Source organism: Lotus japonicus, chromosome 3 (assembly GCF_012489685.1).
Source record: "Lotus japonicus ecotype B-129 chromosome 3, LjGifu_v1.2".
NCBI lineage: Eukaryota > Viridiplantae > Streptophyta > Magnoliopsida > Fabales > Fabaceae > Lotus > Lotus japonicus.
This window is the reverse complement of record NC_080043.1, coordinates 17,094,956-17,122,693: the sequence shown is the minus strand read 5'-3', so window position 1 is coordinate 17,122,693 and position 27,738 is coordinate 17,094,956. Positions and strand designations below refer to the sequence as shown.

Below are 27,738 nucleotides of genomic sequence, written 5' to 3'. Positions count from 1 at the left end.
ATAGTGCAAAATAGTGCCGAATAGTGTGTTAAGAAACCAAATAAGAAATTGTGGGTTGGAGTTGCTCTAAAAGCCACAGATATAGAGAGAGAAAGTGAGATAGAGTGACAGACATAGAGAGAGAGAGAGAGAGAGTGTGTGTGCTGACATTTTGTTCCAAAAAGGATCATATTGGAGTTGAAGTAGATTCAGATTGTTTGGAACACAAAACAAAAATCAAAATCAAAACATGGGGTAGACACAGTTGGATCCTTTTTTACTACCTTTACAGATACCAGCCATGGCTCTTACTATATATATAGTTGGTTCTGAAGCTCAAAACAATCATCAGTCAGGTATATAGTTGGTTCTATTTCATGTTTTTCCTGATTCAGCTGTGTTTTAACTTTTCTGATTGATCTTTTTAAAGTCAATTGAATCAAACTTGGTTAGTGGAATTATGATCATCTATGGTGTGTTTTGATGGGGGAAAGGTTGAAGTTTGGACCCCAGAATTGTTTTGGGTTTCATAATCCTAGGAGAGTTAACTAGAAGTGAAGTGATATTATATGTATATATAGGTCTTAATTCAGTCATGTTATCATCCATATGATCTTTGCATGTGGTTTGGTTTGCTTTAAGAATGATGGGTTGACTTATCAATTGTTTGGCTGATACCATTTTGCATAAAAGTTTTGATTTTTCATAACAGTACGGACAATTTTATAAATCATTTTCTTCAACTAAATAATGAAAAGAAGTTATGAAATGAACTAGGGATGGAAAGAAATATGTACAAGATAAAGAACTTATTTAATTGGGAATTAATCCGCTGATGTTGAATTTGACTGTTATGTTAAAATTTTATTTCCATAGATATTCATATTATGATGGGATCCTGCAATTTAATATTTATGAAGAGAGAGATGGATACAAAATTCTAACATGATAAGATCATGTAAAATTCTAACATGAGTGGATTCACTTTCTATTTATCCAAAGACTAGGTGGTATGATCTAATTACTAACTGAGTAAAGACCATGAAGGAACAATCTGAGATCTATAGATCCTCAAGCTTAAAATTTTGAGAGAGTATCTGAGATTTTGTATGCGTCAAACAATTGCAAGAGGTCTGGATTATATTTTCCCTCTCACTTATAGAAGTTAAATGAATTTGCTGATGGTATTTGCTCTATTTAATAATATCACGACAATTCTAATAGTAGCATCATTGGTGATAATTTTTTCCACTTTATTTTATTGGCTATAATTCTTGCAATTCTTGTATTCTGTATCTGTTCCCACAACGAAGTTGTTTATATCTTTTGTTTATTCTTAATCTTATAAGCTAAAGAGTTTCTAAATTTCATCATGGACACAGGCTGATATATTTCCAAGATAGTTTGTTGACTAAATAAAGTGCCTAGTCATGAGAGTTCTGAAGGTTGTGTGAGCTTCTTCAGTTTGTCATTTGTTGATTTTGGTGACATGAACTGGAGCACTACTAAAGCTTCTTTCTGACTCATTGCTATGGATGAAGAATTCAAACTTCTGGAATTGTTTCTACTCCTGTCTGTGGGATTTGAAGTTGATATTATAGTATTAGCTACATTATATTTACATGATGTTAAGTGTTCTTCCCAGAACTATGGCATCGCAGTAAATCCCAGCTCTTAACTTTACAAATGATGTTTTGATAAGAAAACCAAGAATGCAGAAGCATCAATACAATTCCATTGATCCTAGAAATGAGGAATTCCCTCCTGCGCCACAGTCAGTCGTGCAAGACCATCTTGACGGCATGCATATCAATGCACGGCCTTCTCCCTATAACGTGTCAGACAATAAACCTGTTCATAATTTCTCCATACAGACTGGTGAGGAATTTGCTCTTGAGTTTATGAGAGATAGGGTAAATCTCAGGAAGCCCGCATTTCCAAACGTTGTTGGCGATCCGAATTATGCAGCAGGGTTTATGGAATTGAAAGGTATTTTAGGCCATGCCGGATCTGAAAGTGGGCCAGATATTTCTGTTCTCACAACAAAGATTGAGAAAGTTCCAAAAGAGTTTGACAGAAGGAACTCTTTACACCCAAACACAAGTAACTATGGTTCAGCTCGTTCGATTCCTAGAACTTCATCTAATCAAGACAATAACCGAGTTCTTCAAGGTATTACCTCTTCTGGATCTTCTGGCAGCTCATCAATGAAGATGAAGGTTCTATGCAGCTTTGGTGGTAAAATATTGCCACGGCCCGGTGATGGAAAGCTTAGATACGTCGGGGGTGAAACGCGTATTATTAGTATAATGAAGGACATAAGTTGGCAGGAGCTTATGCAGAAAATGTCATCAATTTATAATGAAGCTCATGTAATAAAGTATCAGCTCCCTGGAGAAGACCTTGATGCACTAGTTTCAGTGTCTTCTGATGAGGATCTGCGGAATATGATGGAGGAATGTCATGATCTGCAAAGTCGAAGAGGATCACTAAAGCTTAGGGTGTTTCTGTTCTCTATGAATGATCTGGATGATACTCGGTTTGGTCTAGGCAGCATTGATGGTGATTCTGAAATCCAGTATGTAGTTGCTGTTAATGGCATGGACTTGGGATCAAGAAGCAACTCAATCCTTCATGGTGCAAACAGTTCTAATAACATACGCGAATTGGATGGACAAAATTTTGAGAGGGATGCAAACAGAGTATTTGGTGTCAGCAGTTCAAACTTGAATGGCAATGATAACTCGTCATTGAAAATTCCGGCTTCGAAACCAATGTTACCAACCTCCTCAGGTGCTTATGATGCCTATCCGTTCTTTTATGATGACCAGATCATTCAGCATGGGGGAACTGGTCAATATCCTCTACACCATGACCCTTCTAACCACTCTGCTCCGAATCTTGGAGGGACTCCAGTTTCTGCGCCTACTCGCGGCTTTATTAACCAAGGAGTAGTGTTTGATGGGCAAGCATCCAGTGAGTTGCAATCGCAAATTTCAGATATCCAATCAATGCAGGTAAAAAGAAAGGGTGATAACTTCATTCACACAGGCAATAACTCGGGGAAAGTTTTGTCCTTGGAAGCACCGTATCCTATTCCTTCGCAGCCATTTGAGGGAAGTTTGCAACGCAATTTATCAGAGGTATCAGTCACAGCTGCGGTATCAGAAAATAGGGTTAAGCACCAGCCACCTGAAGATGCCTCTTCATTGGTTAGTACTACACAGATTTCTAAATCCGGTGAAGATGACTTCTACACTACATCGGCCGACGCATTCAGTCATGCTCGTGTTGATGCTGAGTCCAATGTGATTGATTTCAGTTGCCTTGAACCACCTCCACTTCCTAACAGAGTCTATTATTCAGAGATGATTCCCAGGGGGCAGGCAGATTTGCTGAATCGATCTGCAAAGTCAGATGATGCGTATGGTTCTCACTTACTCATGTCAGATTTACTTTCCGAGTTGAACCAGAAGAACTCGGTTACAGAATCCAGTGACATGCTGCACAATGAAAATCTATCAAATCTGAACACAGTGTCTACCTCATCAGCAAAGGCCTTGCACGCAGATAGCCATGCCATTGGTGAAACCAAGGGCTCGGAACATCTGGCACCTTATCAGGTTCTTCCTGTTCAACATAATGAGATTCATTCTTCAAAATTTCCCGGCCCCGATTCGGGTGAGGTTTCTACTAGGCAATCCAATAATGAAACTAATGTCCAACCGTTGCCTTTTGGTTTAAGTGGAAGCACAGGCCAAGATGTTTCTCAAGATTTTCCCTCAGGTGCTAAATCCAAAACTGCTCAAGGTGACATTCTGATTGATATCGAAGACAGGTTTCCCCGTGATTTGCTTTATGATATGTTCTCGAAAGCAATATATCCTGAAGATTCCTCAAACATTGGTCCATTACCAACAGATAGAGCAGGTTTGAGCTTAAACATGGAGAATCATGAGCCAAAACGTTGGTCATATTTTCAAAAGTTGGCCCATGAGGGGATTGATAATGTTTCTCTAATTGATCAGGATAATCCTGGTTTTCCATCTTCTGTAAGAAAAGTACCAGAAGGGGATAGTAAATCTCAGCAATCTGCTCCTCTACCAGCAGATTATGTTTTGACAGGACACAAGGAATCCAACCAAAATTTTGGTGAGGAAAATCAGAAAAACTTACCTGTAACAACTATAACAGAAGCCAATGTTATTCACCCAAACTATGACCATTCCCAACTTGAGGGAAATGAAACTAAGAATGTGGATGCCATAGTGGAAAACATTAGACCACAGGAGTCTAAATATCAGGTATGTTTTTATCGGTTCTTTATTTAAAGAGCCTGCACCAATATGTTTCTTTTTACTGACAAAATCTTTTAATGGATTGAATTTAGGATGAAAACAATGAAACAAGGAATGTGGGTGTAGCCACACAAGATTCAAGTTTGGGGGAGTTTGACATCACTACTTTGCAGGTATCCTGCTCTCTGTGTCAAAATTCTTCTGTGCTGATGTACTATATTTGCGTACCACTAAATTTAGTCTGTTTTTCATTTTCCATGGTAGAAATTATGAATTCAGCTAGCTAAGAAAAGGTCTTTTTCATTACCATTCCAATATTCCATCCTTCTCGTCATGGAAAGTTAATTACATTTTATTTTCTCATAAACAGATTACTGTCTAAAATTTGATCCTAAACTTACAATATGAGCTTGTGTTTAGAATTCGAACTGGGCTAACTCTACCCCAAAAGCTAGCTAAGGGGTGAGGATTGCACTACCCTTTATATGGACAGATTTGGTTATATTTCTAGTCAATGTAAGACTTCTCAACAGACCCCTCACACCCAGGATTGGACATCTGGAGCGTGAAATTTGCAATACTGGAGACCTGCTGGTGGCCCATTTATGGGTACCCTAACAAATGGATCTAGGATATGATTTTTAGACCTAAAAAATGCTCTGTTAGGATTTTTTTCCTTGCATAATGACTTTTCGGCTGCATCTGAGTTTATTCTTTAAAAGGATAATGTCACTCTTAGACGACTGGACAAATAACGTTCAGATAAAATAAATTATTGATAATGATCCACAAGCATCAAGTAATCTGTTTTTCCCAGTGACAAGGAACTTTTTTCTAGGTAGCATGACTGTAGCATGTCAAGGCAGCTATTTATTTATTTCTGCGATGATGGCTAGAAGAATAACTGTACAAGATGATGACTTGGCTGCATATTGGCCATTTTATCGTAATGACTTTATACAATTTAAATTAATAATATTTGTTACATATATATTTATGATGCAAATGACAGGTTATAAAGAACGAAGATCTTGAAGAACTGAAAGAACTTGGATCTGGTACCTTTGGGACTGTGTATCATGGAAAATGGCGTGGATCAGATGTTGCAATTAAAAGAATAAAGAAAAGCTGCTTCGCTGGTCGATCTTCAGAACAAGAGAGACTGGTAACTTTCCCATTTTATGATACACATGCCATGATGTTTGTTCCTTTTTTCTTTTGTCATGTTTTAGTAACATATTTTTGTCATGCCACTCAATACTTAGAATAGCCTATATTGACTATATTCATTCCATTCTCAGACCGTAGAGTTCTGGAGGGAAGCCGACATACTTTCCAAGCTTCACCACCCAAATGTGGTAGCATTTTATGGTGTAGTTCAGGATGGGCCAGGAGAAACGTTAGCCACTGTTGCAGAGTACATGGTGGATGGTTCTCTTAGGCATGTTTTGCTTCGTAAAGATAGGTAATGCATCCATCCTTTTGAGTTATTAAAATTTTCAAAAGTGACTTATTATTCAATGAGAACCCTGGTATTTTGCTACTTGTAATCATTAAATACCAGTAAGTATTTTCTCATCAAGAAAAATGTTGAATGGATTATTGCATTGTCTCGGTTCTAGGTATCTTGATCGCCGCAAGAGGCTTACAATTGCAATGGATGCAGCTTTTGGAATGGAATATTTACACGCAAAAAATATTGTTCATTTTGACTTGAAATGTGACAATTTGCTTGTGAACTTGAAGGACCCTTTACGGCCAATATGCAAGGTATGTATTCATATTGAGGACTTTTCATTCTTTTAAACTTTGTTTCAGTGTTGACAAAGCTAAGAACCTGCTTTTCACCAGGTTGGTGATTTTGGCCTGTCAAAAATTAAGCGAAACACCCTGGTGACTGGTGGTGTGCGTGGAACTCTACCTTGGATGGCACCGGAGCTGCTGAATGGTAGCAGCAATAAGGTTTCGGAAAAGGTAAAATTTTCACGTCATCAGTGTAAATTTAGGGTCACTATTAGTTACACAAATATGCAACTAGTCAACAAGTTCTTTCGTGTTTATCTTCAATTAAATATTGACATTGTCACCTATAAGTTTGTAGCTCAATTGGTACCGACCTAAGCTTTAGTTCAGCTCCAATTTGTCTCACAGATTCATGTTTGGATCAACTTCTTTTTTTAGTCAATTCTGAAACCCATAAGCTACTTACATAAGCTTTTCTCATAACTGATTTTGACTATAGAATCAATTGTATAAGGATTTCCAAACATGAAAAAACAAAGTATGCTTTGTGTTATTTGGTGGTTTATTTCCTTTGGTGCCGCTCCTTCTCTATATTGTTTGAGAAGCATTGATCACTAATCATGTTTTGTCAAATCTTTAGGTGGATGTGTTCTCTTTTGGCATTGTATTATGGGAGATACTTACTGGTGAGGAGCCATATGCTAATATGCACTATGGTGCAATCATAGGTGAGGCCCTGTTCTTGTCTCTTTGAAACCTTGTTTACCGTTGGCAATTTTGGTACAATTTGCTCGTGAACTATGGTACTCCTTAAACGCATGCATGATGCATGCATGCATTTATAATTATCTTTGTTTAACCTCTCTGGAGCTAACATGGTCTACTTTCTCACCCTAAATCCATATTTGCTCACAGCCATATCTTGTTCGTGCTTACAAGTCGCTTTAGAAGCCATTCTGTCCTCTCCCCACCCCCATTTATTTGTTTTTCTCACTCTCATTTTCACGGCATACAGGAGGTATTGTGAATAACACATTAAGACCCGCAATCCCCAGTTACTGTGATCTGGAGTGGAGAACGCTAATGGAGCAGTGTTGGTCACCTAATCCCTTGGTCAGGCCATCTTTCACAGAAATCGCTCGCCGCTTGCGCGTGATGTCTGCAGCAGCTACTCAGACCAAAGGACAGGGACACAAGGCATCTAAATGATAATCAACAGATTTGATTTGATGCCCATATATGTATATGTATGTATGTATGTATTCATTCAATTAAAGCTACAAAATAAAAAGCTATATATTACAATTGTATGAGGACCAGCCATAGATGTTTGTATTGTAATTTTCTGGTCACTTCACGTGCTCTTTCTGTTTCTGATTGTAAAGTGTGAAACCATATAAGTTGGATTGTGCAAGAACATTTGGACTTACACATAATGTTATTAATTACCACAGGGTTTTTTGTCCATCCTGTTTTCTCATTTTACTTTCTTTGGTAGGTAGTTTTTTAGATATCAGCTAGAGGGTAAAATATTAAAAAACAAAAATAGAATTTGTAAAAAAAAAGTGTTAAATCTATAGCCCTTAAGCAATGCTTTTAAGTCTTGTAAATGAGAAAAAAAAAACAATTGTTAAGGAGAGCTAGCCTGACCATCTTCCCGGCTTGTACAAGATTATCTCCCGTTAAGGATGGAAAAAGAAAAAGTGATTGTTGTCTTTTCATTTTTACAGTCTAGTGGTATCCTCTCCTCATGACCTTAAGCACAAAAAGGATATAATAGGTGGAATTTGTGAAGGGAAGATTCAACTGGCCTTTGAACTGAGCTGATGATCAACTAGTGCTACCCACATAGACTTCTAAATCTTGTATTTTGGACACTTTGATCAAGTGAGTTTGCTATAATATAAGGCTATATCCAATTAAATTAGTGAGATGTTAAGCGCAAGTCTTCTAGGAAACCAGATAAATCGATGACTGCTAAAATATATTTATGAAATAGATATAATAGTGACCTTATTTAGTACTAAGTTCATTTATATGAATGGTGTATTAGAACTCATCCATGCCGTTTGTTATGTTTTTAAATATATAGCTTTTGTATTCAAAAAAATATTCATGATATAACATTGAACTTTCACATGGCAAGGAGAACAAATCAACAATTTATAACTTCTATACATGAAGTTCCAGTTCATGGAGATTCGTCACTGCTCTTAATACCTTCATGTTTTGGTGTTTGCCCTTTTGTAGGATTAACATTTATGGAGATTAGACATCTATGGACGTCCAGTAGTTTGAAGTTAGGGGTCACTTTTGTTGTACATTCAATTGGTCATGGCAATATAACCATCTCAAGCGGATGAACTAAAACCATCTCAAGTGGATTAACAACATTGACATAAGTTGGAAATCCAGTGTTTTCTCTGCGTCTGAACAAGTGTGTTCAACACTTACTCTCACCAAGTCCCTCAACAATCGGTGTCCCAAAAGAGTGAATGCTGATTGTAATTCAATTACAGGCAATCAGCATGCATCACACCCTTCATGTAATTCACCATTAAGACTGCTATGTCCATTACTGTCATCTGCACACTGTACACGATTGAGCCTACATGTGAGAGAAGGTCAAACACACAAAAAAAGGGTAATGGGAACTAAGTTGAACTGAACATACAAGTGGATACCCAGAAAGAGACTATTTACAAGCTATGCTTGCTCGGGGGATTAACGTATTTTTAAGGGTTTTCATTCCTCAATGCCCTTAAAACGGGATCATTCTCCTCGTCAATCAAATCGTCGTCATCATCCACTTCATCTAAAAATGACTGGTTGATCCTCTTCCGAGATTGTCTCCTATGCTTCTTAGGTTCCAACCTAGGTTCTGCTTGCTGAACACCCATATCTCCCATTTTCAACCTGCATAAAAATAAACGCATTAATAGCCAGATAATACAATGACGAGGTAGTGTAGGGTTTTAACTGCACATCTTGCAGTTGATTTGTGGACTACTTATGAATATGATCAGCTTCCATTCCGGAAGATACTTTTACAAAGTTATCTTTTCCCACACAATCATTAACAACGAGGCGCATTAATTTAGTGTTTTTTTATAGTAGATAAGCTCCAATAACTCTGTATGCAAACGGGTATATCTACGAAACCCATGCTTAAATCTATAAATTAACATCTACAAATGTAAGAATCAGCTTTTAACAACATCCCTCATCCCATGGTTGCAAAAACTGCCTCAGAATGTTACATTTTATGAAAGAAAATAATAAATCAAAATCCAAGAATTGAATCATACTTGTCTATTTACTGAGTGAAGTGTTGGTTTTCAATCACAAAGATAAATCACACATCATACCTTACATCACTTTCTCTTTTAGTTCCAAATGTCCTCAACTGAAACTCCTCCCTGATTCTAATTTCATCCAGAAGTTGAAAATAGAATGAATATCTTTCCCAATCCCCCTTCACAATGCAGCCAGGTTCACCCAGATGCAAGCAATTGTTAAAGGAGCATTTTGCAGACTCATTGGCACTAAGCATTTTCCTGATCTGAATAAGGGAAAATGTTCAACATCAATCTAAACAGGAAAAACTGTGTTAACACTAGATTTAGTCAGATAAGCTACACTAACTTCAGGAAAAGTTTCTGCAAGAGATTGCTTTGTCACTTTCATCAAGCTAGGCTGGTTAAATCCAGGAGTATCAGCAAGATATCCCCCTCCAGATAATGGAAGCAGACTGACATGGCGAGTAGTATGCTTCCCTCTGCCGCTTCTTGTTGAAACTTCCGCAACTCGCTGATCCTCAAACCACTTGCTACCTAGAATCTGAGAAACAATACACGTACACAAATGATATAAATATCAAACTCACATACACATAGTAGAGGATATCAATAGAAAAAAGAAACCAAAACCTACAGGTTCAAACCAATTTTCCCCTTCTGCAGTTTCACAAACTCGGGGATTTGTTCTAAGGGCATTGATCAAGCTAGACTTCCCAACTCCACTAGGACCCACAATCACTGTTGTTTGATCTCTCAATTTGAACGCAAGAAGATCAAGGTTATGTCCAGATTCAACACTGCACAAAATTGGATCGTAGCCCCAATCCCGTACCCTAGCCTTCCAGGAAGCCACGGTCTATACAGAGGTCAAAGTAACTTCTTCACATCAGAATATCATCACAGTTGGATTCCAAGTTTGCATCATAACAAATAAAAACTAAAATAATTTCATCAGCCAAAATCAACAACCAAACATTCAGTGAAGCTTTCTGGCAAAAGGTCAAACACTGTCTTCAAAATCCACATTCATCTTTCCATAACAAAAGCTTCCAATATAGATCAGCTCTACCATTCTTTTTACCAAACACAATAGGCTATAATAACTAAGAACACAGACACACAGCTAGTCTGGATAAATTTCCCAACAAACACTTGTACAAAAACAAAAGTTGAAATGATCTCGCAATGACTATAAGAACCAGTTTGGATGAATTTATGAGCAAGCCCTTATAGGTAAAGAGAAGTTGGCCCCAGTCTTGCAATGACTGTGAGTCTTTTAAATAATAGCTTCTCCCAAAACTACAAGCTCTGTCATCTTACTTCCCCATTAATAACTATAAACTTATAATGACTTCGTCTCTAGTCTAGTTAAGAACCTGAAAGGTGCCAGCAATGAAAGCGAAGGAACACTGAATTCTACTGAAAGTATGGTAAGAAAACTCACTGGTTCCTTGGTATTCGAGAGACTAGGAGCCTCCCAAATTTCCCAATTACAAATTTGATACCCTCACTATTCTCCTCACCCTCTTAAGTCTTAATTATAGTCTCTCTTCACTCTCTCTAATCACATGATATCCCATATTGACTAACTAACTAAAGTAGCTAAGGGAAGCTTATGTAGACTTGGCACCAGTCTTGTAAATTTGCACAAATTGAAATTGATTTCAGCATGGCATAAACTAGCTTATCTAACTTCCCTATAAACTAGCTTATTTTAGACAATTTTTTCTAAAATAGGAATCAAAAACTGGTATAAGCTAAAAATGAATTCAATTCAAGCTAGCCAAACTAAACAAAATCACAATAACCAGAATAGCAAACAAGAACCTCATTATCCACAAGCTCAATCTTGTTGAGTGCAAGAGTAAGAGGAATCCCAGTAGACTCAGCTTCAACCAAAAACCTTGTGAGCGTAAATGGCTCAGGCTTAGGGTTCTGAAGCGAGAAAAGCACAAGCAAATGGTCAACATTAGCAACAGGAGGGTCAAGAATCTCCGAATTCCGCTGAAAAACGTTCTCAATCATGCCCCTACGATCCACCCAATCGATGGAACCAACAAGCACCTTGTCACCAACCATGACTCTACGCTTGATCTTCTTCAGAAGCGCCCTCACCACGCAGAGAAGCTCAACTCCGCCGGAAGGGAGCACGACGCGCATGAAGTTGGCCTGAGAGGCGGCGACGACGCCGACGGCCTGGGATTCGGAGAGGGGAGGGGTGTTGTCGTGTGAGAGGACGGGGCCGAGAGTGGAGAATTCTTTCAGGGAGTGTTTTTTTGCTTTGAGGAGGTTTTTGCTTGGGGCGTCTTGTTTGGGTTGTCGGGCTGCGGCGGAGATGGGGAGGGAGCGGAAGCGGCGGATGAGGAGAGTGGCGGTGGTGGACGCCACCGTGCGGTGGCGGATGGCGGAGAGTGATGTTAGAGACATGTTAAATTGAAATGGATTTTGAGGGAGGGGACACTCACTCACTCCATTCTTAAAGATGAAGTGTGAAGTAACACCGTGAAGTAGGGACTGGTAGAAAGTTCCCTCAGCTGTGTTTAAAACTCGGTTGATTTTATTGGAGCTTATCTACTGTATAGAGTGGTTGAATTAATTTGTCACCCGTTTGACTCATGCATTTTAAAAAATTAAAAATACTAATTAACATTAAATAAGAATTACATACTCTAAATGTAAAAAAACATTATCAGTACCTAATTAAACAGCAAACAAAAAAGATTGACGAAAGTTGGAGCTGATGGGATCAAGTTCCTTCAAGAGTGTAAATTGAACAAGCACATCAATTCGACGAAAGAAGGAGTCCTTACAATACTCTGAGCAACATATCAAGCACTCCCTCTTTATCGCCTATTAATGAAAGGAAAGAACTACAAATGAAATAAGGTGCGAGCAGGCTTTCCAAAGTGTAAAAGCAAACACTTACTTCCCCACCAATTTTTTCTAGGCCAGATTTATTAGACGTCTTAATGGTTTATCTAGCATTCAACGAAGACGCGAACAATGTCTTGCTAGTTAGAGAAATTCATGAAGGATAGGGGCCAGTTTACTTTGTGAGTTAAGTGCTACAAGGCTTGGAGCTCAGCTATCAAAAGCATGAGAAAGCATCTTTTGCTTTGATTGTGACTTCAAGAAAACTAAGGCAGCATTTTTAAGCTCACAAGATCAGGTTCACACAGATTTTCGTATTAGGCAAATGGTAAAAATTCTAACCACTATATATACATGTTTAGTCATACTATAAATTAAGCATCACTTGTAATTGCTTCTATATTGTTTGTTTAGCCTTAGAAAGAGTATTTTCTGCCTAATACTTTGTTCACTTTAGCATCAGAATGCATTTTGCAAATACTTCTCCCATTGTAGATTCCCATTGCACCACCGTGCTCTAAGTCATCCATACCAGTACCACCATGCACTACCACAATTGAACAAAGAATCTCTGCTCAAATTCTAAAGGAATAGTTTACAAAAAATCTTATACTGTAGTAAGGACCAAATATCATATTTTATAAAAAAACGGAGGTAGTACAGTATAAAAATACGATCAAAATAAGATAATTATTCTAAGCATAAAACAATGCCAAGAATTTCCAATGACAATATCCGAGCCACTTGTTTCCATTTGATTAATGCCCAAAAATTCCCACAACAAATGTAAGCATCTCCAGATTGTGTGCAAGCCGATTAGGATACTCTAAAGTGAATTGTTAATATCAAAAACATTGAGTCTATTTTTTTCTTCATAAATATTCAAAGAATTCACCTATTTAATACATATGAAAAGAGAGATCAACACAAAATTTCAACTTAAGAAAACTTAAGAGAATCTACAATTGAGAGGATCTTAATCCGTGTGCAATAGTTATAACTTCCCAAAAACACTATGCTACAGCTCCTACGCTTTATAATGGTATCTCTCCTCATACAGCATCGACTTTTGCCTCTTAAAGCTGTATTCTTCGATTATCCTTTCCGTTCTCTAAGAAGTGATTCCTCAGATATGCTAATTTACTTTCTTCTTACTCTTTTTTTTCAGTGACGCTGTATCAGCTAATGCTTCCACTTCATCTTTTTTCTGTTTTTTCCCTTTCTCTGCAAATTCTTTATTCCTTTTCTCTTTTTACTTCTGCTCTTTAACAACCCTTTCTCTGCTAGCATTTTCCGTTTCTGTTTTTTCCGTTCTACAGCTTTCTCCTCAAAGCCATCATCCACCATCCTCATTCCTGCCGCATTCTTAGCACTGAAAACCTGCATCAAAGTGTAAAAATAGATTGGAAATTTATTAAATAAGCTTTACATAACTCATAATTAAAGAAAAAGCAAAAAAACCACAATCATGATTCCTGAAGAGTGAAGACACACAAATCAAATTAAATCACTTGACCGAAAAGTAGGAAAACCCACAAAAACATACCTTTTTGATGAGAGGAAGCACCTCATTTTCTTTGTATTCAAGCATTTCAAGTTGCCTTCCAAGAAGAGTCTCTATCTCACGAACGAGATCAACATCACTCTGCAAAAGCCAAATTTGAATGGTGATTTAATAAGGAAATGAATGCAATACAAATATCTGAATCTTCAAAATGATCACATTTAATATATGAAATACCCTCATCATAAAAGAAATAACCCAAGACACTACCTCTGCGAATAGCAAGACAACATGAATATACAAGGGTGCCTTTAGGTTAGGACTTGCAACAGTGTTAATAATTCCTAATTGATAAATACTAACTAAACTATATGTAATTCTATAGCAGAAAGACGTGTTATGAACAGCACTTTTATGAGTAACTTGGACCTTAAGATCCAATATTAACTCTTGATATTCTATTTTATTTCAGTGCTATTTATGATAAATAAAACACTGCTCAAGTTTAATTGAAAATTGTACCCCACAAAAATAAATGTGATAAAAAAGAAATAAACTCAATTTTGCAGAGATGAGAATATTAAATAGATAATTGGTCACACAAGATATGAGAAGATTAGTAATTAATCCATTAAATAAAAATTCGAGTAGAACCTATTTTAGAAAGGATGGTAACAATATTGCATTTGACAAGACCGGTAGAAGATGGACTGCATTAGAAGGTCATAATCTCAAGGTTTTGTAACTAAAAACATGTGGAGACCAAAACAGAAGTCTCAGACCTAGCAGTACATTAGAAAGGTTGGACAAAAGAAAGAATAAAAAAGCAAGTCAAAATCGAAGTTCCAAATTAAAAGCCATGGGCTAACGGGACTTAATACCTCAGAGAAGTTCCTTCTTTCTCTCCTCACAGTTCCTTCCTACATCCAGAACTCCCCCTACACTCTCAATCATATTTTGGTTGGTGATGTGAATGTATGTGGGAAAAATGAAACATTTTCTTATACCTTCAGCCCGTTTTGGAAGAGTAAGATGGGATTGGTGTTGTTCCTCTTTTTCAATCAAGCCAAATGCTCTCTGGTTTCTCATGGGATGGTGGAAAATTTCATCTTTATTATCCATACAGTTGAAAATTTACTTGTTATGTTTGTTTAAACCACTACCAGAAATTTATAGATCCACCACTGCCCTCTCCAAAACACATGTGCATATGCACCAAGAAAAAGGAAGAAAGTAAATAAAAGAAAAAAGCTAATTAAACAAAAGGAGATTGTTTGGGATCCATCATCTAAGGTGGACAGTGAAGTAATATTCCAGATTCGCAGTGGTACAGATGTATACTGTAGTGGTCAGTCGAATAACAAGAAAAAAAATCAATATATTACCAAAAAAATCTTTCATATATGATGCATGAAAACTCATACAAAAACAGAGAGAGATCTGTAATTGTTCACCTCGGTAACAAGACTCCATGCAAGTCCTCCTCTGCCAGCTCTTGCGGTACGACCAACACGATGAATATAATCTCGTGGAAACCTGCAGATGAATTAAAATCCAACATCAAATTCTTTAACAGTAAACTAAAAATTACAGAAATTGGTTAAGAAAAATAACCTTGGAACATCATAATTGATGACTAGGTCAACTGTAGGAATATCCAAACCGCGACTGGCAACATCAGTTGCTAATAGTATAGAAACTTGTCCTGATTTAAACTGATGAAGCGCTTCAATCCTCTGAGCCTGTGATCTAAATGAATATAGAGCTGCAGCTTCTTGATCAAGCACGTCCAGCATTAAACTTAAACGATGACAATCTCTGCAATTTTAGAAATGTTAGAACATCTACAAAATATGTTGAGCAAGAGAACACGTAATCAGTTAGGACAATTTATGTTATTTTAGGTAATTGAGTCACCAAATTTTTGGGATCTTATCCTTTTAGGATCTTTGTCTCAGTCTCATTGATTTTATCACATCCTAGTAATCTGTTCTCATATGTGTGACAGCATGATCTTATTCTTATAGCACCCCCAAGAAAAGGAGTTATGGACCTTAGAGAAGAAAGATGAATAACAAACCAGAATATATAATTATAGATAACCAAAATTGGTTATGAAAGATACAAATATAGTAATGTAAAAAGATACCTGCATGTGGAGATAAATACAATGGCAGATCGAATACCCATTTCTTCCATTTTAGACAACATATGCACCAAATATACGTCTTTCACCTTTTTAGGGATGAATATAACCTGTTGCTTAAGTGTTTCAACTGTTTTAAAACCTTCATAAGCCTCATAGACAAACATCTTATCTTGAAAACGGTCACGCAACTTTTGCAGATTACTTGTCGTTGTTGCAGAAAAGAACAGGTTTTGTCGATTTTCTGGTAAGCACTGAAAGAGAATTTTCAATTCCTCTTGAAAACCAACTTCCAAGACTCGATCTGCTTCATCTAAGACAAGGAACTGCAGAAGCATGGGTCAAATATAAAATCATTGAATTATGAAGACATAAAGTTAAAGCATACAATAAGTAATACTCCCTCTCTTTTCTTTCAATATAAAAATAATCAAAAGGTTTAGCATTTACAACAAGAAATCTATGTTAACCTTGACCAGGAAAAAGGGGTCAACAGTACACACCCATAAAGCTGAATATAGCTGGTGGAGCAAGAACAATAACCGGCAAGCTTTTACCCACTAGGAGGAGTCAGCCACATAAATCAAATAACAACATAGTGCCTTGTCATGTATTAAGTTTAAAGATAAACAATTTATCTCAAAGTCTCTTAATTCTTAACAATTGAAGTCACACCCTCCAATTGGTCAAAATCCCCCTTCCAGGTGCTTTTATGCGTCTTCTCTACATATGTCCAAATCACCTAAGACAATACTCTAGTATCTCTTTTGAAGTTCACCTCAATAGATGCTCAAATTTGAAAATGTATAGCAAACCCTTAAAGACTTCATTTAAACTTCCTACTCACCCTTTAAGCCACCTACTTGAAAAATTTTAAAGAGAGATGGGAGCGATAACATCTGAGAACCTATAAACAGCACTAACCAAATCATCTTATAGAAACTTCAGCCAAAGTTGCACATGTCATTTCAGTCCTAACGATGATACAGGATGTTGTAAACCTGTAATATAATTTTCTGAATTTGTTATAGTCCTAACTCTATTTTTAAACACCAATAGAACTCGTTCTTCCAATTAAATCCCTAACAGATAAAAACTCGTCGAACCGACCTACACAACGTTTCCATACGATCACCATCTATCCAAATCACATTTTCTTAATTCCCTTCACATGCTTCTAGCAATAAGGTTTCTCCATTGCATTCAAAACTATCACCAAATAACCAAAATGTCAATTACTATTCATACCAAAATCAAATTCCACCGCATTCGCAGATAAATAAAGAGGCCAAGACACTATTAAAAGTTGAAACCACAAAATCCATCAAAATCATTACCTTAGTCCTAGAGAAAACAGGAGGAATATCAGGATTATCCTGGAGCAAGAACTTCATCCTCCCAGGGGTGGCGATAACAATGTGAGGCCTCGCGACAAGCTCCTTCGTCTGTTTGAGCATGTCCATGCCACCAACCACCACGGCAATGCGGAGGCGGAGGGAGGACCCGAACGCGCGAAACTGTTCCGCGAGCTGGAAAGCAAGCTCGCGCGTGGGCGTCACCACCAGAGCGCACACGCCAAACGGGTGCTCGGAGAGCCGGTGCAGGATCGGTAGAGCGAACGCCGCCGTTTTGCCACTCCCGGTCTCGTCGATGCCGAGCACGTGCCGGCCTTCCAGGACCCTCGGGATGCACTGCTGCTGCACGCGCCGCGGCGCCCGCATCCCTAGCTCCTTGCACGTTTTCACCGCCCAGTCTGCAAGTCCGAGATCGGCGAACGTGGCGGCGTCGTCGGTGGCCGGTTCGTCAGGGGCGGAGTCGAGGTTTTGCTTGTTGCTGTTGTTTGTGGTGGCGGAGTTAGGGTTTTCATTGGCGGCGGCGGAAGCGGTTGCGGCGGGGATTTTGGAGGGTTTGAAGAGCGGAAAGTTTTCACCCACTAGGAGTTGTGGCTGCTCCATTCTGTGAGTTCTGGTTTTGCTTGCCGCACGAATAAGGGAAAAAACATGCACACAAGAAATCGAACAAGGTCAAGGACATATTCGCAATTATAATGGAAATTCCTATTTAGTTTTATTAAAATTTTATTTTGTACTATGTAAACTATTTAAATTGAGACAATTTCTTTAATACCATTTCAAAATAGAAGGGTTTCATACTCTTCTTTACTTTCATTGGTCATGGTTATATTTGTTATAAATTTTTAAAATTTGCAACTTAAGTCTTTTATCGTGTCAATAGTGAACTGTAAGGTGTTGAATCCTCTCATTTTAGGAGGGTACCAGAGCAATGCCCTATGTTTAAATTAATTTATAACTTCATACTTTTCATAGATTGATTTAACAGGTTTAAAAAAAAAAAGATTTAATTATGTGAACACACTAAGATAGCAAACTAATAGAGGGAATTAGGTTTGTAAGAATATAATCAATTTAAAATTTACAAACTCAAAAATATTAAGTATCTGAAGCATAAATTAATAACTAGAATTATTCAAGAAAATCAACACAATGAAATCAAGATGTAGTAATGCGTAAAGTAATTAAAGAGTAAGAGTTAGAGGAAATTTACACAATGATGTATCTTAGCTCACCTTCACCCATTGAAGGTTACATTCAATCCTCATTTCTAATTTGAGGATTTTCTTCACTATTATCAATTGTACTTTACAGTCTCACATCAAACACTCAAAAGAACACCTATCATCAAACACTCAAAACAACACCTATCACACAGAAAAAACATACTACTTCCTTTTGAAAAGTATTCACTAAACCTTATGGTAAACTCTAAATCACCCTGATTCAAAGCACTTTTTTCCACAATTATCAAACTCTGTGGATAAAAGCTTAGGACCCAGAATCATGCATTTTGTACTCACTAGGAACTAATCTTCGACTGTACCTGATATGTTTTTAAAAAGTCTGTTTTTTTATTTCCAGTTCAATGCATCTCTCTTTCTTCATGTCACCATTATAACATTGCTAATGACGTGCCACCTAAACTAGTGTAACTTAGTGCACGACATCATGTGAACTAGTGTAACTCCATATCTTATCGTCATCAGGATGTTTGGTAGTATTTCCCTGCTTAACTAATGTGACTCAATACATGAATATTATATGAACTCGCACAATTTGATGCATAACTTCCACATGGACAGGCATTATCATGTGGCAAACTAGGTGTCACTCCATGTGGACTATCGTGACTCAATACATGACTTGACGTGGGTAGCCATGCAATCATCATGCCATGTGGAATAATATGTACAAATGTGTGCCTGCCATGTGGATTTATGTGGCTCTACGTGTCGTGACAGTCATCTGGTGGCCATGTAGGTGTCATGCCAAATGGACTAGATAACTTAATGCATGACCTCCATGTGGACTAGCATTGACTCCTTGTATACGTGGTAGCCATGCCGGTGTTATGCCATATAGATTAGGATGACTTGGGGCATGAAGATTACGTGGACTACCATGACAACCGCGTGAGCGGTCAATTTATAAATTGGAAAATAACGTATATACAATTATAACTTGTTTTGCGCTTATCACATGATTTTACTTATTACTTTTAAAATTACAAACAAGTTTACACAGCATGTTTAGTTACACGATTAAGTGAAATATTTTAAAGATATAATGATGATGTATTATGTTTCAAAATATATTTCGGTCAAGTAAAAGTCATTGTATTTAATAATTTTTAATAAAGTATTAAAAAAAATTAAATTATTAATTGCTTTAAACAAAATTCAAAAATTATTACTTTTTATGGAATAAATTAATTAATAATTTTAAAGATTACATTAAGGATAAAAAAATATTTTATGATTTTAAAAAATCATATAGTAAAGTTCCTTTTTAATATGTGTCTTACTCGATAATAATATTTAAGAGTAATGATACATACACACCTCACTTTCTCTTCCATCTCATTTCCACCTATTTTTCTTTCTATTTCTCTCTGCATTTCATGTCACATCATAAATCATATTTTTCATTTCTCTTTCATTTCTATCTAATCTCCCAAGGTAGAGGTGGAATTAGTATGTTAAGTAAACATTATTCAATATTTAATTCAAGAGAAAGCAATATAAAAAGGGGAGAGGAAAGGAGGACCATATTTGGTGTGGAGTGAGTCTTATAAGTCAAAACTCTACCTTTATCGATCGTCTTTGTGCTCTTTTCTCTGATAGATGTTGATCTCTCTTTCTCTCTAAGGTGCGAATTTTCTCGATTATATTTTGTACATTCGTTTTCATGTATCATTGCAGTCCATTTTCAGTTTATTTTCTATTTTTGAACTCAATGATCTGCATGACATGTGATGTGATCTTGTAATAGGCGTGCCACCTGGCAATGCACATGATATGGCAGATTTAACAACAAAGAGAGAGATACCAGAGTTGGTTACAACAAATCAAAAGCACGTGGGATTGAGGAGAGGAAATAGGAAAAAGATAGCTAACAGAAGGTTTAGGGACTATGTGTGAGGGGAATATTAAAAGGGAAGAGAATTGAAGGGTAAGGGTAAGAAATAGGTGGCTTATGTGATTCTTCTCTCTGAATATTCTCTCTGTCTCATCTATCTCGTTTCTTCTTCTTTTCTCAATTTTATATACCTGATTGTACCAATTTCTCATACTTGAGAAGTGACCAATTATTAAAAATATATCAGATAGTTTCAATTCTGTCTCCGTTCACTGGGTAACCATTTCATTGGTGCTTTCATCACAACATGGCAGAGAACACACGCCTCAAGGAGCTTCAAGCTGAGGTCAAAAGGAATGCTGATTTGGTTGAGAAAAATTACACCGATCTGCAATCAAAAATCGACACGATGCAGGAGGCCACTGATGCGAAGTTCAAGCAGATCACTGAAGCATTGGCCACTTTGTTGCAGCGCCAAACGCATTCCCCAGGTTCTCAACATGTTGGTTCGAGCTCTCAGAAACCTCCGTTTCAGGTGCGATCGGTTAAGCTAGATTTTCCTCGTTTTGATGGGAAGAATGTGCGGGACTGGATTTTTAGGGCAGAACAATTTTTCAATTATTATGACACCCCTGATCATGATCGATTGACAATTGCATCGGTGCATCTTGACCAAGAGGTGATTCCATGGTTCCAGATGCTTCACCGTGCAAATCCCTTTCAGACATGGGATGCTTTTACTGCTGCTCTTGAGCTCGATTTTGGTCCTTCTGTGTATGAATGTCCCCGATCTATTTTGTTTAAGCTTATGCAAACAGGTACTGTGGGTGAGTATTATTTGGAATTCACTGCATTAGCTAACCGTGTCGATGGGTTGAGCTCTGATGCATTGTTGGACTGTTTTCTTAGTGGTCTTAATGAAGATATTTGCAGGGATGTACGAGCTATGTCTCCCACTCATTTGGCCAAAGCTGTGGCATTAGCCAAGCTGTTTGAAGAACGGTATCAACCAAGTAGCAAACCAAAATTCTCCATTCCCCACTCCAAAATCTCCCACACAAACTTTCCATACCAGAAACCTACTTCCACTGTAACCAAAATTGAGGTCCCTAACACTAATTCCAAAGCTAACCTCCCACCATTATTACCAACACCTGCTACTAAACCTTTACACCACAACCACCCTAATCGGAAAGTTAAATATATTTCCCCAGCGGAAATGGAACTTAGGAGGGAGAAAGGATTGTGTTATTGGTGTGATGACAAATTCTCATTCAATCACAAGTGCCCTAACAAGTACCTCATGTTGTTACAACTTTCTGATGATAATGATTTGGACGAAGAGACCAACCAGCCTGATATATCTAATGTTTCGGATGAATTACCACCCGGGGATCATCACCTCTCACTAAATGCAATGCGAGGCTCCACTGGGGTGGGCACCATTCGATTTACTGGCCAAATTGGTAATATCTCAGTACAAATTTTAGTGGATGGCGGAAGCTCTGACAGTTTTCTGCAACCCAGAATTGCAAAGTTTCTTAAGTTGCCTATTGAGCCCAAGCCTAGTTTCAAGGTTTTGGTGGGCAATGGCCAACACATGGAAACATAAGGCTGGATTAGCAACTTGAAGGTTTCCATTCAGGGACAAGACTTGCTTGTTCCGATATATGTACTGCCAGTTTCCGGAGCTGACTTGATTTTGGGGGCCTCGTGGCTCGCAACGTTAGGACCTCATGTGGCTGATTATGCCGCTTTGTTTCTCCGTTTTTTTCACCAGGGAAAATTTGTTACCTTGCAGGGAGAGGCTTCCAATCCTCCTACTCATGCCCACTTTCACCAACTCAAACGCTTACAGGAAACTAGTGCAATTTCCGAGAGTTTTGCTGTCCACATACTGCCTACAGATGTTGATATTCTCCCTTCATTATCTGTGGATATTGATCCAGCGATAGCACAGTTGTTGCATACATATCGTGTGGTCTTCCAAACCCCGACGGGTCTACCTCCTGATCGTGACCAGAATCATGCTATTCCTTTGCTTCCTGATGCCAAGCCTGTCAAAGTGCGGCCATATAGGTATCCTCATAGTCAGAAAGAGCAAATCGACAAGATGGTCCAAGACATGTTGGATCAAGGTATTATTCAACCTAGCACTAGCCCTTTTTCTTCTCCTGTTGTATTGGTTAAAAAGAAAGATGGTCAATGGAGGTTTTGTACTGACTATCGTGCTTTAAATGCCATCACTATTAAGGACAGCTTTCCTATGCCAACAGTGGATGAGTTATTGGATGAATTATATGGTGCTAAATATTTCTCTAAACTTGATCTTCGATCCGGTTACCATCAAATTTTAGTCCAGCAGGAAGATCGCTATAAGACCGCTTTTCGGACGCATCATGGTCATTACGAGTGGCTTGTTATGCCATTCGGCCTCACTAATGCACCAGCCACTTTTCAATGTTTGATGAACACAATTTTTGGGAAGGAGTTACGAAAATTTGTGCTTGTCTTCTTCGACGACATTCTTGTTTATAGCCCTTCTTGGACTGCTCACTTGTGCCATTTGGAGTCAGTTTTGCAAACACTACAACAACATGTCTTATTTGCTAAACTTTCAAAGTGTTCTTTTGGATTACTTGAGGTGGAATACCTGGGGCATACAGTTTCGGGTAATGGCGTGGCCATGGAAACTGGCAAAATTCAAGCTGTGTTAGAGTGGCCACAACCTATGTCAGTCAAACAATTACGGGGCTTTCTTGGTTTAACTGGTTATTACCGTCGATTTATTAAATCATATGCCATGATTGCAGGTCCCTTAACTGATCTGTTGAAGAAAGACTCATTTTGTTGGACGACAGCTGCTGACCAAGCTTTCATGAAACTGAAACAGGTAATTACTTCCGCCCCTGTATTGGCCTTACCGAATTTTACTCAACCTTTTGTTCTTGAAACCGATGCTTCTGGGATTGGCATTGGGGCAGTGTTAAGTCAAAATGGCCACCCCATTGCGTATTTCTCCAAGAAATTGGCTCCCCGGATGCAAAAGCAATCTGCATACACCAGAGAGTTTCTTGCTATCACATCAGCATTGGCAAAATTCCGACATTATTTGTTAGGACACAAATTTATCATCCGAACTGATCAAAAGAGTTTGAGGAATCTTTTGGATCAATCACTCCAAACTCCGGAGCAGCAAGCTTGGTTGCATAAGTTCGTTGGGTATGATTTTCAGATTGAGTACAAGCCTGGTAAAGATAATATTGCTGCTGATGCATTATCCCGAGTGTTCCTTATGGCTTGGTCTGAACCACAATTTCACTTGATAGATGACTTGAAACACGAACTTTTGCAAGATGAACATCTCCAATCCATCATCTCAGAGTGCCTCAATGCGCCTCGAATGGGGTCTCCATACACTATCAAAGGGGGTCTCTTATATTGGAAAGGACGATTGGTGTTACCTTCCAAGAGTCCGCTTATTCAACAAGTGCTAGGGGAATATCATAGTTCCCCACTTGGTGGTCACTCCGGCATTGCGCGTACAGTGGCTCGCATTTCTGCCCAATTTTTTTGGCCTAATCTCCGTGATGATGTCAGGAAATTCGTCACCACTTGCACCATCTGTCAACAGGCAAAAACTGAACATACTTTACCTGCTGGGTTCTTACAACCACTGCCAATTCCTGCTCAGGTATGGGATGATGTTGCTATGGACTTTATAACTGGGTTACCTAACTCTCATGGTTTCACTGTTATCATGGTAGTGATTGATCGATTGACTAAATATAGTCATTTTATTGCCATGAAATCTGATTATTCGAGTAAAAGTGTGGCTGAAGCTTTTATGTTGCATATAGTTAAGTTGCATGGGGTTCCAAAGTCAATTGTTTCAAATAGAGATAAGGTTTTCACAAGTGATTTCTGGAAACACCTTTTCAAGTTACAAGGTACGACATTGGCAATGAGTTCTGCGTATCATCCTCAAACGGATGGACAATCTGAGGCTCTTAACAAATGCTTGGAAATGTACTTGCGTTGTTTTACATTTGATAATCCAAAGACCTGGGCGAAGTTGCTGGTTTGGGCAGAATTCTGGTATAATACCTCCTTTCACACTAGTTTGGGCATGACTCCTTTTCAGGCATTGTATGGTCGGGAACCCCCAGCTTTATTGCGCTACTCTGTCAACTCTCAGGATCCTCCAAACATACAGGAATTACTAGGAAACAGAGAACTGCTACTAACGACATTGAAAAGCAATTTACTTAAGGCCCAAACTGTTATGAAAATTCAGGCCGACAAAAAGAGACAGGACCGACAATTTGAGGTTGGGGATGCGGTGTTGGTTAAACTACAGCCATATAGACAACACTCAGCAGCTCTCAGGAAGAACAATAAATTATCCTTGCGCTATTTTGGTCCTTTCACTGTGCTGCGCAGAATTGGGGCTGTGGCATATAAGTTGCAGCTACCTGATCACGCTAAAATACACCCGGTGTTTCATGTATCCCAACTCAAACCATTTCGTGGAGCTGCTGCAGAGGCATACATTCCACTTCCTCTCCACACATCTGAGTTAGGACAAATTTTGTGGCCAACTGCTGTGCTTGACAGTAGAACAATTGTCCAAGGTTCTACTTTAGTTCCTCAAGTCTTGATTCAATGGGAAGGGTGCAGTCCTGCGGAGGCAACATGGGAAGTTGCTGCTGAATTACAAGCTAGTTACCCACATTTTAACCTTGCGGACAAGGTTCATTTTAAAGGGGACGGCAATGTAATAGGCGTGCCACCTGGCAATGCACATGATATGGCTGATTTAACAACAAAGAGAGAGATACCAGAGTTGGTTACAACAAATCAAAAGCACGTGGGATTGAGGAGAGGAAATAGGAAAAAGATAGCTAACAGAAGGTTTAGGGACTATGTGTGAGGGGAATATTAAAAGGGAAGAGAATTGAAGGGTAAGGGTAAGAAATAGGTGGCTTATGTGATTCTTCTCTCTAAATATTCTCTCTGTCTCATCTATCTCGTTTCTTCTTCTTTTCTCAATTTTATATACCTGATTGTACCAATTTCTCATACTTGAGAAGTGACCAATTATTAAAAATATATCAGATAGTTTCAATTCTGTCTCCGTTCACTGGGTAACCATTTCAGATCTTCATGTTAAAAGCCAAAGTTTTGGATGAATTTTTTTTACCTTTTTGATTCTCATATGTTCTGGACAATGATTATACACACTATCTTAACATTGTAAGACATTTCAATTCTTAATTATATTTATCTTATTTTTAAACAGTACTCAATTGGTTAAAGTGATTGGTTCATAATGGATGATGTTCAATCCTTCCCTTCATCAACTCGCTCTACCTCTGCCCTTAATCCCAATGCAACAACAAACTTGAATTTGAAATTAAAATCACCATTGTTGTGCTTGTCATCTTCTCCATACACACCACGATCGGATCAAGCTACCAGCTCAAACTGTACAACTAATGAAGGGTTCATATTTAACCACCAACACAGCCCGTCTCTGGATAAATCCATCAAATCAGAGATGTCGACCTCTGCTTTGAATGACATGCCTATGACTGATACTAAAAAATCAATGTCAGCTACTGAGCTTGCAGTGCACTCTGTGGTTGATCCCAAGCATGTTAAAAGGTATCATTCATATTCTTTTGCAACATTAGCATTTTATTTTTTGTAAATGTCTTCTTGTGGTAGAGATTGTGGCTTGAGGGAAACTGGAAAGTACTATATCATAAAAGTAAGATTGAAGTTAGAACTTCTTAAACAAGATTTATTTTTAATTCATTATGAAAACTAAATGTGTGATAGACTATTCATAGTGACAAAATTCTTCACTAACAAGTTTATGGAAGTTTGAAAAGAATACAATACCACTTGATTAGTAGAAAGAATTATTTTTGAATGATTCTTGTATTAACATATTCTAGTCGAAAATATACATAAGTTACTTGAACTATGTATATTTTCTCTTAAACCACTTTAGCTAACATATGTTAGTTTTGGGGAAAATTAAGAATAATGTTGAACTAAAAATTATCATTCACTCATCATATCAATTTTCACAAATCATTCATCATTGGAGGGTGTATTTCTTGTATCACATTCTTATTTTTAAAATAGCTTTTTATGATTGTTTTAATGAAAAGAAAAAAAAAATCTCACCATGGCTAGTACTGCAATTGTGTATGATAGAATGCAAAAAAATAGAAAGGCTGATGCAAGGGCAAAGGAAAGAAGGGCTCGTCACATTTTCGAACTCGAACAGAGGGTCCAAACATTACAAAAAGAAGCTGCATTCTTGTCCACACAATTAACTATTGAACAAGTATGTCTTAACTCATTTTCTTCATCTTCTGTCTTAGACCTTTCTATGCAGTGGCGGAACCAGAAAAAATAGCATGAGGGGCCTAGAAAGTTAAAAATAAATTAAATTTTTTAATTAGTAATAAACACAAATATACACACAAAAAATAATTAAACTAATATATATATACTCATTGAAAATGTATTATAAGTTGTATTAATATTGTTAGAAATTTATTTATTTCAATTTTTTTTTTCAGTGTTTTTAATCTCGGGTTATTTTTTACATTAGCTTTTTTTTATTTTTATTTTTTTGATAAATAGTTTTTTTTTTATCACACTCAAAAGTGATTCTATTGGAAAAAATAAATGAATCTTTTACTCTTGATTATTAGTTTTTTTTAGAGAAATTTATATATTAATTTTATGCTCTAAGACTATTAGAACAAAAAAAATATCCTAGGACTATTATATTTCCAACACTCATGTTTCTATGCAATGAAAAAAGATATGATTGCTTTAATTCTTGCACTAATTATAGTATAAAAGTTACTAAGTAATAAGTAAAATAATATACATTAAGCCTTGAACAAATTTTAAAAAATAATAGATAAAATAATACATGAAAATATATCTAAAAAACCTTGTTAAATATTACTAAAAAAACTGCTGGGATGGGATCAAACCCTTGAAAGGCCGGTAAAAACAAGTGATCAATCCACTGGGCTAATGCAAGTAACAATCTTTCTTTGCAGCGTTAAATATATATAGAAAACTTTATTGAACCTTGGGAGCCGCCCCAACGTGGTTCCGCCAATGTTTCTATGTCTTAGACCATCCACAATGGTTAAACAAAAAATATTTTGTTTAACCTTTTTCTACCCCACTTTTTCTCTTCCCAACACTCCACATCATCTTCTCTCTCCAATTCAACAAACTTTCAACAATTACCCACTCCAATGGTTTTGTTTAACTCTCAACACCCTACCCCACCACTCACCACTCACCCTACCCCACCACTTTTTTATTTCACATTTTTATTTAATTTTATATTTTTGTTTTTATAATTACATAAAATTACAATTATCGATTTAAATTAAATTAAAACAATAAACACTTAACGATT

At 37.4% G+C, this 27,738-nt stretch overlaps 3 protein-coding genes across 5 annotated transcripts; 1 reads left to right on the top strand and 2 right to left on the bottom strand.

Annotated features, from left to right (window-relative positions):
- The first annotated feature begins 91 nt into the window (after positions 1–91).
- Positions 92–7,487, top strand: LOC130749581 (uncharacterized). Its single transcript, XM_057602962.1, has 9 exons — positions 92–335; positions 1,362–4,283; positions 4,370–4,450; positions 5,290–5,442; positions 5,579–5,742; positions 5,900–6,047; positions 6,129–6,251; positions 6,661–6,748; positions 7,036–7,487. The coding sequence occupies exons 2-9, from the start codon at positions 1,692–1,694 to the stop codon at positions 7,227–7,229; spliced, it is 3,543 nt and encodes a 1,180-aa protein (XP_057458945.1). The 5' UTR covers positions 92–335; positions 1,362–1,691; the 3' UTR covers positions 7,230–7,487.
- Positions 7,488–8,173: 686 nt separating this feature from the next.
- LOC130748333 (small ribosomal subunit biogenesis GTPase RsgA 1, mitochondrial) lies at positions 8,174–11,854 on the bottom strand. Of its 3 annotated transcripts, none has more exons than XR_009022654.1 (6): positions 11,147–11,854; positions 9,954–10,175; positions 9,666–9,860; positions 9,389–9,582; positions 8,695–8,936; positions 8,174–8,612 (listed from the first exon to the last, which is right to left on the bottom strand). XR_009022654.1 is itself a non-coding variant. In XM_057601518.1 (5 exons), the coding sequence occupies exons 1-5, from the start codon at positions 11,744–11,746 to the stop codon at positions 8,756–8,758; spliced, it is 1,392 nt and encodes a 463-aa protein (XP_057457501.1). In that variant the 5' UTR covers positions 11,747–11,854; the 3' UTR covers positions 8,174–8,755. The 3 variants fall into 3 exon arrangements, 1 of the variants encoding a protein (XP_057457501.1); XR_009022655.1 differs by having other exon boundaries at positions 8,705–8,936; XM_057601518.1 differs by having other exon boundaries at positions 8,174–8,936.
- A 1,158-nt stretch (positions 11,855–13,012) lies between these two features.
- LOC130748546 (DEAD-box ATP-dependent RNA helicase 36) lies at positions 13,013–17,867 on the bottom strand. Its single transcript, XM_057601770.1, has 6 exons — positions 17,178–17,867; positions 15,844–16,166; positions 15,309–15,512; positions 15,149–15,230; positions 13,737–13,835; positions 13,013–13,570 (listed from the first exon to the last, which is right to left on the bottom strand). The coding sequence occupies exons 1-6, from the start codon at positions 17,793–17,795 to the stop codon at positions 13,373–13,375; spliced, it is 1,524 nt and encodes a 507-aa protein (XP_057457753.1). The 5' UTR covers positions 17,796–17,867; the 3' UTR covers positions 13,013–13,372.
- Positions 17,868–27,738: the final 9,871 nt, after the last annotated feature.

Excerpts from the sequence above, each read along its gene's own strand:
- LOC130749581 (XM_057602962.1), top strand. The coding sequence starts at position 1,692 with ATGCAGAAGCATCAATACAATTCCATTGATCCTAGAAATGAGGAATTC. Across the intron at positions 5,443-5,578 it reads CTTCAGAACAAGAGAGACTG|ACCGTAGAGTTCTGGAGGGA; the intron begins GTAACTTTCCCA and ends TTCCATTCTCAG. Across the intron at positions 5,743-5,899 it reads GTTTTGCTTCGTAAAGATAG|GTATCTTGATCGCCGCAAGA; the intron begins GTAATGCATCCA and ends TCTCGGTTCTAG.
- LOC130748333 (XM_057601518.1), bottom strand. The coding sequence starts at position 11,746 with ATGTCTCTAACATCACTCTCCGCCATCCGCCACCGCACGGTGGCGTCC. Across the intron at positions 9,861-9,953 it reads GGGAAAATTGGTTTGAACCT|ATTCTAGGTAGCAAGTGGTT; the intron begins GTAGGTTTTGGT and ends ATTGTTTCTCAG. Across the intron at positions 8,937-9,388 it reads AAAAGAGAAAGTGATGTAAG|GTTGAAAATGGGAGATATGG; the intron begins GTATGATGTGTG and ends ATTTTTATGCAG.
- LOC130748546 (XM_057601770.1), bottom strand. The coding sequence starts at position 17,795 with ATGGAGCAGCCACAACTCCTAGTGGGTGAAAACTTTCCGCTCTTCAAA. Across the intron at positions 13,836-15,148 it reads CATGGAGTCTTGTTACCGAG|AGTGATGTTGATCTCGTTCG; the intron begins GTGAACAATTAC and ends TGGCTTTTGCAG. Across the intron at positions 13,571-13,736 it reads TGCTTCCTCTCATCAAAAAG|GTTTTCAGTGCTAAGAATGC; the intron begins GTATGTTTTTGT and ends ACTTTGATGCAG.